Here is a 19,289-nt window from a genome sequence, read left to right on the forward strand (position 1 = left end):
CACTTGTCAATAGCACTCAGTAAATTGCACCGCAGAGGATATGCTTAGTAACACAATCCTGTCCGCTTAGTTGAGTTGACACTGCACAAAAATATGGGATCGTTTTATTCCCCCTTCAGAAAGCAGTTTGCTGATCGTAGCAAAAAAAAAAATATGACCACCTTGCACATTTACAGGCTGCAAGTTTCCAAGCAGAGCCATCTGTAGCAAATCAGCATAATTCAGATCTTCCCACTAGAAACTTACTTGAGGAGGACTGGTGATATATCTTTCTCCACTTTTTGCTTCTGTTATCTTCATGCTAAGTAATGTGGGTGGCAAAGCCTATCCCAGCAGCTGCTACTGAAGTGTGCATTACTTGTGACTCACTCAGGAGGGCCTATGTGTAATTTTAAACTGTTTCCACACCCAGATGACTTTCCTTTAAAAGTAATAATGAAAATCAAGTGAGGGGAGAGGCTGGTAATGACTGCAGGAAAACATTACATGGGAGACATGAGTGCGTTTGAGCCTGCTGTGATAGTCTTCACTAAGCATGCCTCATGTAGTGTATTCCCTTGTTTACCTTACTGAGGTTCAGGAAAGCAGATTTATAGCTTAATACAGGACCAGGTCTGTGAATGAAAACTAATGGGAGACCTGTTCTGGAGCCGCTTCTCTGAGCTGTGCATGGTGGAAGGGTGGCTGGCTTATACCTCCATCAGAAGATTCCTCAGCGGGGTCACATTTCTCCCAACACACATTACTTCTAAGAGGTTAATTCAGTTCGTTACACTGCTGTACTAATGGATCATTTGAAGCACCATTATTTCCTGAATTTGAAGCTAGGTTTTTTACTGTTGTTAACTTAAATAAACCTGTTCCAAACTGCTTTTCAGTAATAGCTGAAGAGAATGCCTGAATTTTTTGTCATGGTAAACACCTTATTGTAGAACTTAACTAATTACCAGATGCTCAGACAGCAAAGTATAATCATATTCTGTGCTATAGAATTTAGATAGCATAGTCTGTTTATGCCATAATGTAATCACTTTCTATTAAAATGAAAACCAAAACTTCAGCCTTTCAGTGATACAAGAAGGATGATTAACTCTACTCCATCCCTGCTCCTCTCAGCTCTTCTTTCTCTCCAAAACCACTTAATACATTTTAGTAACTTCTACAAAAGTGCAGTGACCTTTTTTATATGATATAAAAAGGAGAAAAGAAAAAAGAGGAGAAAGACATATTTGATTCTATCAGCATTTATTTAGCCATTGCAGTCTTGATGGCTGGGCATTCAGCCATCCTCTTCTCATGCTGGTTGTGCTTATTTATGGGAAAACCCCAAAACCACAGGCTCCTCTCAGGGTGCTTCTTTCATCTAGTTGTTAGAATTATCTTCTTCTGCTCTCACAGAGTAGATGTAACAACAGACAATGAGCTCATAGGGGTGCGAATATTGGCCTCTTTGAGTTGCATATGTAAGGCCCAGTTTAGCTGTTAACAATTTTAAGGGTTCCTCTGATGAAGCATGTGATTCCTTAATTCTCCAGGCTATTAAGTGCTCTGCCCAATGGTGAAAAATAGGTACTTTGCCAATTAAGCTTTGCCTCTTATTCCTGTTATGCCCCATTAACTACTGTAGTTTGTCCTTTTCTGATCTTTTCTCTTCAGGAAATCCAGGAGCTGGCAGGAGGGGAATGAACCGTGAGGGCGTCCCCGGAAAGAGTCCGGAGGAGATGTATATTCAGCAGAAAGTGCGAGTCCTACTCATGCTGAGGAAGATGGGATCAAATGTAAGATGCACCTTCACAGCCATTCATATTTTGTACCTTTCCAGACAATTTTGTAGTAACTTTCATAGTTCTTACTGAGAAGAGCAGGTGATGGTCTGGTTTTATCGTTGAATTGTTTAAGCCATCATTGATTTAACCATTATCTGCAGTTAAATTTCATTTTGCTTAAATATCATGAGGCTTGTGATGCCATAAACTAAATCTGAGCTTCCAGTCATTTCTCTATATACAGCAGAGCTTTTCATTATTGGAAAACCAGCAAAATAAGGCAACTGTTGTAAGGCAACTGTGAATCTCTCCATGAACGCATGATGTACCGCTTTGCTGCTGTGTCGTTGCTGATGATATAGCTTGCACAAATAGCAGTTGGTTAAACTGTTGAAGAATAGAATAGAGGCAATTGTGACATTTCTTATTGGGAAGTGGGAGCTATCTTAAGTCTTTTGTCATTCTCCTTTTTGCTGATTGACTCTCTGTACCTTTCCAGCTCACTGCTAGTGAAGAGGAGTTCTTGCGCACATATGCGGGTGTAGTGAATAGCCAACTTAGCCAGCTTCCTCAACACTCAATTGATCAGGGTGAGTACTGGATTTGTTTGCCTTGCGTTTACTTGATCTGTGAGAACAGTCTCAGAAAATACCAAATTGAGGTTCCTGTATTTCTGCAATGATATGCCACATACTTAAACCCATCCTGTGATCTGGGGTATTGCCTGCTATAATCTTTGGAAGAGAACTACAGTGTACTGTTCAGCAGGTAAAGTCACTCTTAGCTGTACCTAAGATTTCATTGGGATGAAAAACATTGTTAAAACATGTCATTCTCTATGATAACTCCTAACATTGATGGCCAAAGTCCTGTGAGCTTAATGCATGTATATAGCTCCCTACTCAATGTAATACAGTAAATAGAAATAATGTTTAACCTGATTGACTATTGCTGTAGGTGAAGTTAAATTCAGGTATACGTAGGTCCTCTAGTTCTACATGTGTCTTGCTGTATTCAGTGTGGATCCTTTGCATAAGATGACTTTCATCTAAATTTCGTGTTTTATTCTTAAATTGGACATCTGTGCTTAGAAAGAAACAAGACTGGGGGTGGCAAACATATTCTTTGTAGGCTTCAAACTGGGAGTTCTAGAACAAAACAAAATGTAAAGTAGATACAGATTGCTAAGGTGCAAAAGCAGTTTTACGTGTGTGATGATTTAGTTCCTGTGACTCTAGTTGCTTGATAACACTTTTCTCACAACAGAAAATGGAATCATCTGACAAAAGCTTTTGTTCTTCATGTTTCCATGAATGTAAAGTCCAATGTTACTATTTCAGTAGAGAAAGAGGGAAAGTTTAGCAATGGGAAGAATTTGTTTCCTTTTGCATTTCTTCAGTTTGCACAAGGTAATTCATTCCAGGACAGGGGTAGTAGACATAAGTTTACAAATCTGCTTTGGTTTGTTTAGATGCTCATTAGGAGGATGAAGTACATGCTGCTTTTGTGAATTCTTTGCAGAGGTCTTGGTAAACAATTGTGTGGTGCTGCTCTGAATCTTCTGAACCCGAATGTTTCTATCTGAATTCTTTTTCTCCCCTTCACAGGCCTTGTGCCAGATCACATACATTATGTAGAATTCAAGGGAAATTGTAAGACTTGTATGCCAGAAAGAACTGGGTTGAGCAGAAATTTAATATACATCTAAGACATTAAAAAAACCCATTAGAAACACAACTTGCACAAACTTGCTTTTCAGTTTTAAGCCTGTGTTCATTCCTCACATAGCTGGGGGATTGATGGAGATAGAGATACTTGTATATTTTGGCTCAGAATTCTTTTCTGCCAGTCTAAAGTGAAGATTTGCCTGTTTCTCATCACGAACATGTAGATATGTTCAGTGAAGACAGACTGACTGCCTTGCAGTTGGCATTTTTAGCGTTGTCCCTAACATAGTTCCATTTCTCACAATGAAAGTACACGCTGAATTACCTGCACCTTGGCAAAGAAGAGATAATAAAAGCAGAAGTCCAGCCAGGGGACACATATGCTTTGCACAGCTGTGCTCCTGCACAGCTTGATCTTTCTTGTCTAAACTGTCTGCTTTTATTGTCTGTAAAATTAGATTTTCCCACTTTGCTGAGGGCTTTGGAGAGCTAAAAAAATGAATTTTGACATAACTTTAAAATGTAATCAAAAGGGAGCCCAGCAGTTACTTGGTCTGCTTGTATACTCACTAACCATGCAGTACAGGAAATGTAAGGGCTTATATATTGTTCAGAAAGTTGTCTTTGACCCATGTTTGAAGAGATGCTGATTTGTCTGTCATTGTTTTCTTAAACTCCTTGAAGATTCTTCAACCTGTGTCCTCAGGGCGATGAAGTCCGTCCTGCTGATGCCTGCTGTGATCTAATTTGACACTGCTGTATTGCCTGGATTTGAATCCACAATCTACCTTAATCTGGTGGCCTGACCATTAAGGTTTTTCTTGGTAGGGGAATAAAGACCGAAGAAAGACAATAGATAACTATTTAGAGAAAGGGAAAGGGTTGTTGGTTCTTTTCATATTCAGATACGCCATATCTCCAAATGAAGTAGTGAATAACATGAAGAACAAATGGAAATGAGGAAACCCAGCCGGGTAGCTTTTCTTTTGGAGAAAGGTGGAGCTTTGCGTAGACATAAGCAACTATAATTTATTGCTCAGGACTTTGATTTCCTTAGAAATCTCTCCTGCTTTCTAACAGTCAGATACCGTAATTCTGCCCTCAGGTGTGGTGGCTCATGCAGCAGTGGTCATTGCTGTCTGTACCTTCCTGTAGGATCGGATCAAGAAAGTATTGCGAGTAGAGAATACAAACTGGACAGGTGTCAAGTTTTCCATCGAAAGGGAGATTCATTGCCACTAGATGGCATTATCTTGCGCTGAACCAACTCCACACACTAAAGTACTTAAATGTTCTGTGTCCTTCAAGGTTGCTTAAAGGAATTTTCTTCCCTGCTTTTATGTTGTTTTCATTTCATCTCCTCTGGAGGATTTTTTTTATTCTCCTTTATGCAACTTGCCTTGCACAGCAACCAAAAGGTGTGTTATTTAAGGGGTAACTTACAAAAAGCTATTAGTATGTTAGTGGATTTCACAAACTTCTCTTGCAGTAGTGGGACAGGTTGCTTTCAGCCTAACTTGTCCCCGACCTATCTTTAGAGTCATTTTCCACCAGCAGGCATGCAGAAGACAGAAAGCTGATTTCATGCCCCCATTTCATTCCAAAAAAGGGAATGACATTCTTGGCCTCAGCACTCCAAAAGCTTTGTTAGAGACCTGCAGATTTTTGTGAGTCACTTAAAAATGCTGTAGCCTGACTCCAGAATTACAGAAAGGTCATTTTGTTTCTTTTTCTGGTGTATTTTGAGAGAAATACAGAGAATAGATGGTCCAGAATTTTCCAGGTATCGCAGCCTCTATTACCATTGTTATGCTTCTGTTTTGTTGTACATCAATAAAATACTGCCTTAGAAGAGCTGTCTGGTGGCCTCACAGTACTGACCTGAGGTAGGACTGCAGGGTTTAGCACTGTAGGGTGCTCCCTCCTGGAGCTTCTCGTAAAGATCTGTCAGCTTCCTTGTTGAGTCTGTTTGACCACAGGGAGTCACTGCTACCTATGTGTCCAAGATAACATATGCAGCCTTGTGACAGTGCATTGAAGAAAGAAGTTTACGCTTGTCCCTAGTGAATTCAAGTGCTTGTGCCATAAACCTTCAGTGAGCCAATATTCATAACAATATCTCTGACATTTAAAGTTTCTCCCTGATAATCCACTTACTGGCTTAGGGATCAGCAATAGAAGTTCATTGTGAGCAAGAAGTATGTTGGAATAGCTCTGTAATTTTCAAGCAAGCCTGACATCCAAGACTCCTCTTTAGTCTATGCATATCGTTACAGTAAAAGGAGAAATTTCAACTCTTTATCTTCTTATTTCCCATCTTGTTTTCAGTTCAGCCATACAAAATCACTATGTTTTTAGGATTGTTGATAGATGTCCTTTTATATTTGAAACATGCATTTGGAACACCATCACCTTTGAAGTATCTGCATTGTAAAAGGAAACTCAAACTTACTGTGATTGCATTACTGAGTATCTTTGTGTAAATCAGGTAGTAATGACATGTGTCCAGGGCTCTCTAATGTGCTCTAGCAAATACCAAATTGAAATCAGTGCAGATCTTTCTAGTATGTGTTCTAAAGTCTTAACATTCATAGCCTACAGCATATATTAGAATAGAATAGTCATAGAATAGTTAGGGTTGGAAAGGACCTCAAGATCATCTAGTTCCAACACCCCTGCCATAGGCAGGGACACCTCACACTAAAAAATTAGAGCAACAGGTCTGTAAAGGATCCAAGACAGGAAGAGGAGGGAACATTCAGGCAGTTCCAATATTTGGATTCCATTCATAGTTTGATATTTTAGCTGGTTTTGTTAATACTTTGGTCTGTTACCAGTTCTCTTCCTCAGCAGATCCAGACAGTCGTGTTGCATCCATGACAGTTATGAGGCTTATCCGATGCATTAAGAATACTTTCTTATCCATTGAAAGGTGGGCTGCCAGCAAAGGACCTGAGATCTCAGTATCCCAGGAAAGCATGAATAACAGTTATAAACCTCTAAGCTGAAGTATTTAATACGTACATTTAGTATTAAGAGAATAAACCTTAATGTCATGCTCACATTTTTTATATCCATTTTCTGTTTCCATCATTGCTATAATGTTGGTAACACCTAGATGAAAGTGCAAAATACAGGGCAGTTTTGTTTACTCAAGGAGCTTTTTAGCTAACATCTGTGGGTTGCTTGTTGCTTTGTTTCTATGGCTCCAAGAATAGCTGAAGAACCCAAAGGCATCTCTGTTCAACCAGTGTATAATGCTGGTGAGTGGATGTAATCATGAGCTGTTTTGAGATACCAACATATTACTTGTGTGCCCTGCATTGCAGAAAGCACTAACACAGCTCGGGCTCATTAGGTTTCTTGAGCTTAAAAGGATGGAATTAAGGCTTTCTCACTTATTTTTAATACAAGCAAAATGCCTCTCAGGAAGTTAAATACACTGAAGCATCTCCTGCATAAAAACCCCTGTTTCCTGTGTCCCAGTTACTTACATTTTTAAATGGTAGGCTAGCACTTGGCTTTCTGAAGTCGCTGCTCTGGCAAATCTGCAAATGGAAGCTGTGCAGCTAGTAAGGATGATATGTGAATTATACTAAGACCTTGGTGATTACTGCTCTGTTGTTCCTATAGCAACAGGGGTGTCGTGCTGGTTCTTGAAGCAAGCTGGTCTCTTGGGGAGGGCAAAGCTGCGATGCAGACACATGCCTTGGCTGGGTTAGACACATTCTCTGGGTGGTAGGGCGTTAAAAATGAACCTGGGCTGCTTGTGGAGTTAGAAGGGCACCACGCTTATGAAATAATCAGATAATGATGGAGAAATGGAGATGGAGCTCTTCTCAGTGTGGTTTTGTTCTGTTGAACACAGTGCTTGTTTTAATGTGCTCCTCCCCTCAGCAGGCTATGTTGTATTTTTAGAATGCCAGACTAGGATACTGACACTGGGAATTGCAGAGAAAAGTTGATGTTTAGAAGATAGTTGCTGGGAGGTGATTGATGAAGTGTGTGTATGCAAAGGTCCTGAGGCAGCCTTCTGAAATTCATGACAGGCTTAACCTTCTGATCTAGAAAGGCTTTTTGGGTTTAATTTTGCAGGTAACTGCAAACAAATCAGGTGTATGTATTCATCATTCAAAGAGCACTTGGAAATAGCATCTGTTGTATGTGTCAGCATCTTCCTTTGTGCTGAGGTAGTGTGGTTTTAATTCAGCTTGTACCCTCCTGGCTTGATGTCACGGTAGCTGAGTACTTGCTGTGGAAAGCATTAGCTTCAGTCATGTAGGTGAAATTCTCTGATTCTCAGGTGAACCGATGAGCAGTTGCATGTGGTGAGCTCAGTGGCTGCCTACAGCCTGTACTGCTGTGCTGTAAAGTCATTTGACCTTCAGATCATCTTGGCTTGCTAAGGCTGAAGTGGAAGTGCTGTAGAAGAGCTACTACATACAGCAATCCAAACAACTGCCACTAGAATACAATGGCAGCAAAATTGTTTCAGAAGTTAACAGGGTAAGACTGTCACTATTGCTTTTTAAGATAGATCATAGGCCTACCAGTTAATTCTTGTGTATTTCTAGGAAGGGTGAGGGTGGTAAAGTGTAAAGCAGAAGTGGAAGATATATTTGCATGTCTGAAAGTTGGTGGCAATTAATGCTTTCCTCAGGAAAGGTGTTGGGGACTATTTTATTGGGTATATTTAAGTCTCTGTATCAGTGCTGCAGTGCATGCCCAGAAAAGGGACAGCTTTGGAGAGAGAACTTGTATGTATAGAATGAAGGTGAGCTATAAGTGTGCCTTTTTCATTGTTCTATACATTAATTACTGGAAGTGCAAAGCTCAGTGAAGGATGTGCTAAAAGTAAACTTGGTTCACCATCCTATTGTCTCAGGTGCTGGCTTTTGGCAATGTGCGGATTAACTTTACACCCTGTGCTCTGCTTTTTGCAGTTTTATTTTTACTTGCTCAGAAAGAAAACATCCGCTGGAGGAGCCAAGTGGGACTATAGCAGAAGCTCTGTTCACTAGTACTTTAATCCCTGTTTTCCTTTGACCACATAAAAACCCCTGTGCTATTCTCTGGACGTGTTTGTGTTTGGACAGGAGCATAAGCAGCTGTAGAATTGCTTAAGGAGCAGACTTGTTAGGTTGACTTCATTTAGCTCTGAATAGTTTGGGTTGTAGGACTGGACTTGAACAAAACTTGCTTTTCTGCTGAGAAATGTGGATCTGAATAACCTTCTTCTGGATGAATATTAGCCTTATTTATTAGGACATAATCAGAAATAATCATGCTCCATAAGTGGCTTCTGGAAGGTTGAGAGCACTGATGAGTGTATCTCTTCCATTTGCCTACTCTGCTCTTACCTTTACCCCAGTTCAGCGAAGAAGTTTTCCATTCAGGTCATTGACATGCTAAGCTAAAAGTGGTGGGACTTACTGCTCTTCAAGAGGTTGTTATAGCTAACTACTCGGCTTATGGATGTGAAGGTTTCTTCCCTTTTTGCAAGTTCCCTGAGCAAACTGGTTCTGATCTGGGAAATACAATAGGCTTTTATATCCCAGTCGAGAGCCATGATGCTCATGAAGAACAGAGAAGTGCTGAATAATGAACTGTCTCTTTTGTTAGTGAACACAAGCACCAGGAGGTGCAGTACGCACATGATACATGTTTTGAAAGTGATTGGGCCGATACTGTCTTGGAACCATTGGTTTTGATGTCAAGTAGAAGGTCCTGTTTGTGCTAGCACCAGATTTGATAGCCAGCAAGAGCTTTTGATGTGGCTGCTGTTGTTTGGACACAGGATGACTCCACTTTGTAATAGGGTATCACTTCACTAAGGGTAAAATGGGATCTTTAATGTGGGAGTGAAAGAAATCAGCAGAGGCTTGAGACTTTACTGCAAGATGCTGTTCTGTTGGGTGTTGTGCCTTCAGGTTACCCACCCACTTGTCTACCTGGAATGTATTATTATCTCCGATAGATCAAATTGTCTTTTTAAAGGCAGTTGCCTGAGGCTTCTGCAAATGCTGGGTTGCATGTAATTCCTGCAAGTGAAAACATCAGTGGTTCTACCAAATAGCAAAAGGAACTGAGGGAGCAGGAAATAAACCTGTTCAGAACTATGTATAAAATCTATCCTTTGCTAATCTTGTTTAAAACTCTACCTTGAGACATAGAAATGTATCACTTCCAATATTTATCTCCTTCTTTCATTTCTAAAAGGAAAAACTAGAGCCCTTTTGGCACCTTTGCTCTCCACTGCTCTCTTGTTCATTCCTGTTCGTTGTTTTGCTGCTCCCTGGTGTTTTGGCAGAACTTTCTAACTTTGCATTGCCATCACATTTCATAAGTATGATTACATTTCCAGTATCATTTATGGAAGTATTAAGTAAAATTGGTGCAAAGGCCAACTGTTGAGCAAGCACAGTTGTAATCTCCTTTTCAGCCCAATGATTACTATCCTTTCAAACACAATTCATCATCTTAACCAGTTGTTTACCCATCTTGGTTCTTGCACTGATTGTCCATCTTAATTAAAAAGTACCATATCGGAAATTATGTATTATAAAGAGCTAAAGAACATCAGGGAGGGAGCATGCTTTTTGTTGTAAGATTAAAAAAAAACATAGAATCATATAGAATAGTTAGGGTTGGAAATACACACTTTGTTCATGGATTCAGGTAACTTTAAAACCGTAGTATATTGTCATTACATTGGTGGTAAAACAAGGTTACTGCACACTGACTGTGCAGTTAGCTCTGGCTGTGAAGGGCTGAAACCTGAATCATGAAGTCCTAGAATGGTTTGGGTTGAAGGGACCTTAAAGCTCCTCCAGCTCCAACCCCTGCCATGGGCAGGGACCCCTTCCACTGGAGCAGCTTGCTCCAAGCCCCTGTGTCCAACCTGGCCTTGAGCACTGCCAGGGATGGGGCAACCACAGCTTCTCTGGGCACCCTCACAGGGAAGAGCTTCTTCACTATATCTAACCCCTCTTTCAGCTTAAAGCCATTCCCCTTGTCCTGTCACTGCATGTCCTTAACAGTTAAGTTAGAATTCTTAACAGAATCCTAAACACATTTTCCATCTGCTGTTCTGCTTCTTCCTTTAGGATGAACATAATATTTCAGTAATACTATGTGTATTCAAGCATTTTCCACACATTTACACTGTATTCTTTATTGTACTCTTGCTTTTCCCTCCAGATGAAACACTGTTTTAAACTGGCTTTTTCTGTTTTCTGGTCGTATCGACAAGCTGTATTTATTTCTTGTTCTCCCTCCCCTTTTCCTATTCCAAGTCCAGGCAAATAGCAAGTTATCAGTTCATACTGACAGTGACACTGGTATTGAAGCAGTGCCAGGTGGGCCTATAAATTAGAACAGGAGCCGTCTGAGTATGAACCTGCTCTTTGGCGATAGCTGCTGTGATTGTGAAAGCCAAAACGAACTGCAGATTTCCCAACATCCTTTGTGCCCAAAGCTATTTCTGCTCATCCTGTGTTTTAAGTGCCTGGGTGCTGAGTACAGGAGGCAGAAACACTGACGTGTGTTTGCATGATGATCTGGAATGAAATTTCCTTTTCGATGCGAAACGTGTAAGGATGCTTATAAGAAATGTTTCATGTTTAGCCTGGAGAACGGGGAGATTCCTGGAAAACAGTCAACATCTGTTAAGTAATCCAGCTCATCCCTTGTGCTAATGCGACGTCATCTGTGATTTTGTGGTTGCCAGGCTACTCCAGCTGGAATTGCATAGCAAAGCCTCCACTCTTTAAAGGGGGATGCACGTAAAACACAGTGACATAGGTTGTGCTATATGTGCACTTGCTTTAACGCTTCCAAGTGTCATTTCTCCCTCCTCTTTTTAGCACAGAATCTTTGCAAATCAAATCCTTCTTTTTATAGAGGCTCGTAATTCTTATGCATTTAAAAACAAAAAACTCAACATGGCAACTTGTTAATTCAGAGCTGGATCCTAGTGCTATATATCATGTATGTTTTGATCAGGGAAGAAACAGCTTGTGGAAGAAATGAAAAGGGAGATGACTGCAGGGCTTCTGAGTGTTGGCAGGAGGGTGCATCAGAGCCGGTTTTGATGTTGTTCTAGAAGACAGGAGTCCTGTATATGAAAAACCAACTGCTGCTTGGTCCTTAATTTTTCCTCCTTTGAGTGTATATAACAAATAACCTATGCAGTGTATACAAAGAAATGAAGTTGCATTTCCAAAGCATTGATTTAAATTGATTTAATACTTTTCAGAGTATTAGTAAGGGGAATTTTCAACCTTCTCTTCTCCCCCATTTTTTGGCCCCTTTCCCTTCTGTATTGCAATGAGCAAATTAGATAACTGAGAAATGGAATTCATATAATTAGAACAGATGAGGCATTTTTATTAGCCCTCTTTTTGTATGCAGGTGCATAAGCAGAAGTTGCTTGGGGCACTAAGCTGCAGTCTTCTTCATAATATGCTTCAAGTGCAAGATGGAGAATTTTTAACATGCTGATGCTCCATCCAAGTTGAATTTGAACTTTCCAAACCCCAGGAGGAGAATCCTATAGAGCTGATCAGTTACCTGCATGGGACAGGCAGTCGGTGTTGCTTTTGGCATTTCCAACTTTGTGGTCTAATCCTTTAATAAAAGCTTTGAAGCAAAGCTTGTTAAGCAAAATGATCCCAGGCAGACCGAAATCATGAATGAAGGTCAAAATGTTCATTGTGAGTCATCTGTTGCACTTAAACACCAGCATTTGAATGGAGGAGATAATTTTTTGACATTATATAGCAGTGACTGGAGGATTCATCATATTTTCCAATCAGATAAATGCTGTTGGAGGATGTGCGGATGAAAGAAGGCATTTACTTTTATCTGACTTTCTTGGGGATAACATTTTTACAAGAAATTAAGATTACTGCCCTCAGCCCTTCAGGGTTGTTTTCCACCTCTTGTCTAGACTGGCGCTATCGATTGCTTTGACACTAGTGTATGGTATTTACTTCCATATTGTCCTGAAGACATTTCTCTTGTTGTTCTTGTTAGGCCATGCTCTGTGGTTAGGAAGTGCAGAGAGTGGATTTTTCTTTAATGAAGACCTCAAGGTATCTCTGAAGGATGAGAGCTTAGCACGGAGTGCTCTTTAGAAACCTTTATCACACACGTATCTCAAGCCACTCGGGTCTTTGTACTATAAAATGCCCACTCAAAAGACAGCACAAGTTTGGAGAAGGTTATTGAGATGTAGTGAACATGTCTCTGTGCTTCAGGTACATGAGTTTTGATGGTAATTACACACAGTTGAGAGCCTCGGTTGGAAAAAAAAAATCCAATAATTAAGAGTCCACACACTGAATTCTTCTGGAAAAGATATTCTTCAGGCTAGGGATAACAGCATTACTTACCAAAGCTGTATCTGTTCCATGGGCGAATGGAAGCCTTCAGTTTAAAAGAAGATCCTGCACTTCATTAGAGAATGGAACGTGTTCGAGACCTGTTGGTTTATAAAGGGTGTTTGGGGGGAGAGGGATCAAAAACCTTTCAGCCTGCCTATTAAATAACTTTTGTTCTTAAAAGCAGAGAGTAATGAATATCGAGATACAAAGAATATCTAAATATCACTTAAAAAGGGCATTGTGATGCATAGGGCAGTACAAGTTTTATTGAATGGTGAAGTTCCTCATACTTCAGAGAGGCTCAGTCTCCAAGGCTGTGCCAGAGTCTACAGGGGCAGAAAATAATTAATCTCTGCATGCCTGTGGTGACAATCCCATGTTTGCTTGGGATTTTTCAAGTCTTGCTTCTTAGAAATATGTGACAGCAAGGAATTCTTGGTTGTCTTTACAAAGAAACTGATTTCCTTAGCCTTGCAGAGGAACGTTTCAAATCTGCTGTTGAAATGTTTAGACCACTTCAAGTTCCAGTCCCCGAAAAACAAGAAAACACAACTTTCTCTTCTTTCTGTTCTCTTTCTGCTGTCTTATTTTTGTTACGGATGTGTAGAATGACAGTTTGGGTACTGCATCTTTCCGCTGTTCTTTAAAAGAAGTAATTATGGCACATGTTTTCCTGTATCTGTTATTACTACAGGTGCTGAGGATGTTGTGATGGCATTTTCCAGATCAGAGACAGAAGACAGAAGACAGTAACCACAGGACACCTGAACAACACAGAACTGGAGAGGACAGTGAGATTCCTGAAGATAGAGGAGGATGGCTGAGCATTAATAAGTTCCTTTGCCCACCCTAATTGTTCCTTGGTATTCCTTCTCCTTTGTAATTCTGTTTCCCTTTGCCCAGCCCTCAGAATGCATCTCACAGCCATCTATTCCTGTAAGTTTCTGCTACTCAGCTGGGCTGTGTTAATTAAGGACAAACTTAAAGGTGTATTTTTGATTGGCTCAAAGGGACAGGCTGTGGTTACCTAAAGGAAGATGGTTTTTCAAACTTGACCAATGAAAACCTTTTATCTTGAGTTTTACTTTACATTTTAAAGAAAGTCTCTTGACATCCTACTTCTAAAGAAGCTTTTCATGCTGTGGTGCTTATTTAGGTCAAACTTGTGAATTTGAAGAGGGTTTGATTTGGCTGCATAGAACTGGAAGCAACTTGTGGTTGGTTGACAATGCAAATGTTTTCTCTTCAGTTGGCTTGCAGGTATTTCACTGACTTCAACATTTTCATTGCAGAAAGCTGATGTTTTGGTGCATTGGTTATTTCCTTATACTTACTGACTTGGGGGAAAAAAGACAAATGTGCTTTGCAATATTTATTACATCTACACATATATAAATGCTTGCTTTTGGGGGTTTGTTTTGTTTTTACTTTGATGGGCTTTGAAATCATGGTTTTGATTTCCTGTTGGCTGCAGTGTTTCCGATGCAATCAGTTTTTCCATACTCGTCTGCTCTGTGGCCTCGAGCTCTTTGGGAGCATGTGTCGAAAGCGCATTTAGTTCAATAAGTCTACCTGTTGAAGCTGGAACACGGAGATCACCAGCCATTCTGTGCTGCTGTGTGGGCTGGGCCGTGAACTCCTGGCTTCAGGTGGCTTCTCTCTTTGCTTCTGACAGAGGAGCTGTAGATATTTTGCAGGAATTGCAAGAATGAGATCTATGGCTGTGACATGAATTTGCCAAATTTGTATAGAGAATATGTGAACTTGTTTAAAAATACTACATATGGTTCCACTTTAACCCTTTAACTGCTGCACGAGAGTAGCTCTCACGTAAAGTAAAATTAATGGTCATTAACTTAAATCCAGCTTGCACTGGGCTTTAATAAACTTAAGTTTCTAGTCACTTGAAAAACTGTATTGGTTTGGCTCCTTGCAACTGTTCAGTGATGTGGAAATCATCTGGATCCTAAGGTAATACCATTCTCTTTAGGCACCGTTCGAAGAGGCTATAGCGCTGCATTAAGCTGTCCCAATAGTGAGTGTACAAGTGACACTCTCAGGTTTACTCTCCTGGTAGTTGCAGGGCCTTAAAACACACACACATACACACCTACAAACTGAACACCCTGCAGCGGAATTCCCAAAGTGCACTGACTGTTCAGGAACCGCACATGAAATCTCTAGCACTGCTGCCTGAAGCCTAGCACTTCATTTGCTCTCCTATGTGCAGGTCATTTTTACAACACTTCTGTATGTTCCTGTGGGTTGCACTGACTTTAAGATGTTTCAAAACCTATTAAAGCAGAACTCCTGGTTCCTTGTTCCTTTTGTATGGTTGTTAATTATTGGAAGTGACAATTGCGAATCTGACTGTGACAATATGACTATTTTCATGGGAAGAATTAACAACATGATGCTGTTACGGTCTCAAAATGGGGAGGATACTTGGGAGAAACCACGGAATATATGCAGAAGGAAGAATGGACTTGTGAGCACACGGAGGGAAGTGATCTTGAGCAAATGTGTAATGAGAACAACTGTACATTGTTTATGGAAAAGGTCCTTGTGATTCAGTTGCAGCTTTGTTCAGTGTGATAGTCAATCTTTTACCCCAGTTTGTTGGGGCCAGATAATAAATTTCTTCATTAAACCAGGAATGAGCCCAAAAGTTTGACCTGGTTGCCTAAAAGGCACTTTAATTTTTAACTCTGGTGCAAAGGGGGGCAGCCCTTAAAGGGTTAATTTAAGGGGATATGTGTGTTTCTGGCTGCTGGCTGGAATGAATGGGCTGGATTGTGGTGGCCTGTCATTGTCAAGCTAACATGCATCCTCCATGTGTATCTATGGCATTTCTGAGCTGTTAAATCTTTTCAAGGAGAAAAGTGAAGTGTTTATGTGGTTTAATCTTTCCACTAAAAAATGTAACTGTTGGGGCGGGATAATACAGTTTTTAATAGCTACTCTTGTTTCTTATTGATTTATTACACTGTTAAGCTGCCAAATGGAAAATACTTGTTTCACCTTTGTGGAAGACTTCAGTGGAGACTCCGGACATGGGGTTTTGAGTAGTATGTTGAGAAGGATCTATTCAGAAAGGGTGTTATATGATGATATGAGATTCAGAAGCTGGAGGAGAAGTAGTCTCTTGAGAATACCTGTGCTTGGGTTGTTACCTGTGTGCTCTGCCTTCCTCACTGGTGGTTTCTTAACTTGAAACCAGGGCTGGAAGATTTATAATAAAGAATCCATATATAAATCAGGGAGGAAGTAGTGGGAAAGAGGCTTTCCAATATTCCCCTTGAATTATATTGCTAAGGATTTATCTTCTTGGTATGAAAACTGTACCCCTATGACCAGTGTGGAGCCTGGATTAGTTGGGAGGTAGAGAAACTTGCACAGAGTCCATCAGCAATGGTGGCCTTGTTTACTGTACATAGAAATTTCTCTAGCTTTACCTTTGTGCTTTTGCCTTTTCAAGCAAACCATGACTAAGAAGAATAAGAAATCCAATGTTTTAAAGGTCAGAGGTGAGTACAGAAATATTAAAACTGAAATACCTTTGTAAATAGAAAAGGCTGTGTAGTTCAACTACCAACCAAATAGTGCTTAAGGCATTCATTAAGGATGTATAAAAGCTTTGGATGCGTCTTCCAAAACCAGCACGTATCCTATAGGTAGTCTTTTGGGGAGTCATGTTCCTTTAGATACTCAAAATGGGCTCTTGTACTTTTGTCCCCAAGCTTATCATCTAACACAGAGTGTTTGTTTGCCAGAGCTTGGGAAGAAGATTTAGAGCTGAGTCAAATACTCCTCTCATCTCTCTCAGGATGAGTAGCAATTGCTGTAGTTATTGGTGAGTCATTGTGTAACCGCATCGCCTGTGGTAAATGAAAAGAGACTCCACCATTCACATAGGTCTTCAGACTGATTCTCCCAGGTTCTAAAATAAACCCTGGAGTTACAGATGGACGCTTTGGAAGGAGCTGTTGCCTTAAAGAAGCTGGACCACTAATAAAATAAAATTGACTCTTCTGGTTTTTGTTCCTATTCCTATCTAAGGTAAGTAGTTACTGTAAGTTGTCTCTTCTTGACTGCTCAGTGGCCTGTGTGGAAGTTTATAATGCTGTACCATTAAATTTGTTTCAGTTCCATAAGGTCTGTATTTCCATTTCTCCAGCAGCCTAAGTAGTTCTGGTGAAGGCTAAAGATTAAATGGCTGATGAAATTCAAAGACCCTGTCACCTATAGAAGAGATCATCCTGAATAAGACTTCAGGGTCATACACGGTATAAATTTCTATAGCTATTGAGAATCTGTTACAAGAATTCTGAAGTTATCAGTGGTTTGTAAAGCAAGAGGGGAAAAAAGGCCAAAAGGTGAAAGGTTTGAATCAAATATATTTAATGTCTGATAGAAATTACTTTATGAAAGACATACTGAATGCCTGGGCAACGAGGGGAATGTATGATTTGGGATTACTTAAAAGATCAGTCCTTCAGCTTTCTTTTTGCTCTCTTGCCTCTTAAAGGACTGTGGCAGAGCTGACAGCAAAAAGGGCTGCAGGGCACAGGAACCAGCAGAAACCAGCAGTGCAGTAAGAACAATTTCTGGAGATTTGAGAAATCTTCAATTGTATTCAGTCTCAACAAAAGAAAGAGCCCATAGTGAGTGAGCATCTCTTCCCCACTGTTATTCATCAGTATCAGAGTGTTCCAAAGCTTAATTGTTAATAAATAGCTTTTAAGAAGCTTTGTTAAAGCTGCAGGTTTAGGTGTAACAGAAGCACTGAAGTGCTGCTGCCTGGTGGGATATTTGCTGGGCACAGACAGTTTTTAGCTCAGCTGACAGCAATCTTGTCTACATCTAGCCTCAGCATCGACCTGTTCAGCACTGGAATGAAACTGGACCTCTTGGTTACTCAGTGCTTCAGCCGGAGGTGTGTGAACCCAGGACATGTATGCAGGGCAAATCCTTCCCTGTTCACAGCATCAATGGGAAATACAATTGATTGCTTAATTTCTTTTAGGCGGCATGTTTCCATTTGTTTTATTTCACCTTCAGCCAGAGAGTAGCATTAAGAATCCTGTCAGTTGGGCCCGGGTGAGTTATTTCAGTAAGCTTAGGCAATATGAATGGTCTTGCACAAATATGGCTTTTAAAGGTGTTAAAATGTGTCAGATTTTACCATGATCAGCTTGCTATAGTGCATCCTGCAGGTTTTGTATCTGTGACTTTGTCCTGGGTTCAGCTGCAGTAAATAGGTCACTGGATTACTGTGGTGCTTCCAGATCTGCCTTAGACCTGCTGTGCAAATAGATCAAGTCTATACAGACCCTTTGCACTACAGCTTCCCTTAAACCACCTTGTTGCTGATACTCTTCACAGTTTGACAAATCTAGAAGTGCTGTATAACAGGGAGGAGTATTGTTATTGTTATTACAAGTTAAGAGAGGAGCTTGGATCCATTCCCTTTCAGGCTATAGTAGGTTCCCATATAAAGAACAGAAATCACCTACTGTCTTCTGTGCTCTGCTTTCATTTTCTCTGCAGCTGGTTTGCCCTAAGCAGAATTCCTGCAGTTTGTTATCAACAACCTGGCTAGTTTCCTTTGTAGCCTGAAGCACTTCAATTTGGGGGATTGTTTATTCTGGAAAAGAGGGAAAAAAGAAATTATTTGAAGCTTTATAATCTGGCCCGCTTACAAGCTGCCTCGTGTATCAGCATGAAGTAGTTAATGTGCACAGAGCCTTTTGCTGTCTTGATGTGTTCCAGGTTAATTCTCCTTGCTACTAAATGCTGATCTGTGACCAGAGGCCTGTAAAACTCAGAAAATAGACTTTCAGCCTTTGTTTAACAATCACAGTACTAACTCCAACCCAGGTGTGGACTGAGGCAGCTGTAGTTTAGTTTTCAACTGACATGATTATTGCTGCTCTTTTCTGATGCAGTTTCAATTCAGCAATCCCTACAGGGTCAGAACATGATCCTGTCTGTACCTGTGATGGGAGCAGCTGGAGACATGAAACTCAATGCATGGCAAGAAGCTTTCTCCCTGTGTTGTGCTTGTCGTGGCCACACATCAGCTCTTTGGACCCCCCCAAAGTAAAAGGCCTTTTACCCACTGTAAGTAAATACAGCTGGCTAATACCTCGTTTTTTACTTAAAGTAGCCTTATCACGTTTACGTTGGTTGAGCTGAATCCTAAGGTTACATCTGCATTCTGAGCTGAGACTCTGAAGATATTTAGGGACCCATTTAGCTAGATTTATGTCCGAATAGGTATTCAGTAGTGTTCTTGGCTTAGCTGTGGGTTGTAGCCACAAGCAAAGAGTTAATTCCCTGCATTTTATTTGCACTCTACACCAATTTTGTATAGCTAATTTAAAATTTGGAAGACAGGAATCATAATGAAGTTATGCAAGCATGCAGGGTTTGCTGCTGACGCTGTAGCCCACATGTTGTCACATAAA

The 19,289-nt window shown here is 40.4% G+C and overlaps 1 protein-coding gene across 1 annotated transcript; it reads left to right on the forward strand.

The window, feature by feature from the left end:
* Nucleotides 1–1,665: 1,665 nt before the first annotated feature.
* Nucleotides 1,666–13,672, forward strand: CTNNBIP1 (catenin beta interacting protein 1). The gene is made up of 3 exons (XM_065696813.1): nt 1,666–1,778; nt 2,266–2,356; nt 13,514–13,672. The coding sequence occupies exons 1-3, from the start codon at nt 1,683–1,685 to the stop codon at nt 13,570–13,572; spliced, it is 246 nt and encodes an 81-aa protein (XP_065552885.1). The 5' UTR covers nt 1,666–1,682; the 3' UTR covers nt 13,573–13,672.
* The last annotated feature ends 5,617 nt before the right edge of the window (nt 13,673–19,289 follow it).

Source organism: Lathamus discolor, chromosome 16 (genome assembly GCF_037157495.1).
Source record: "Lathamus discolor isolate bLatDis1 chromosome 16, bLatDis1.hap1, whole genome shotgun sequence".
NCBI lineage: Eukaryota > Metazoa > Chordata > Aves > Psittaciformes > Psittacidae > Lathamus > Lathamus discolor.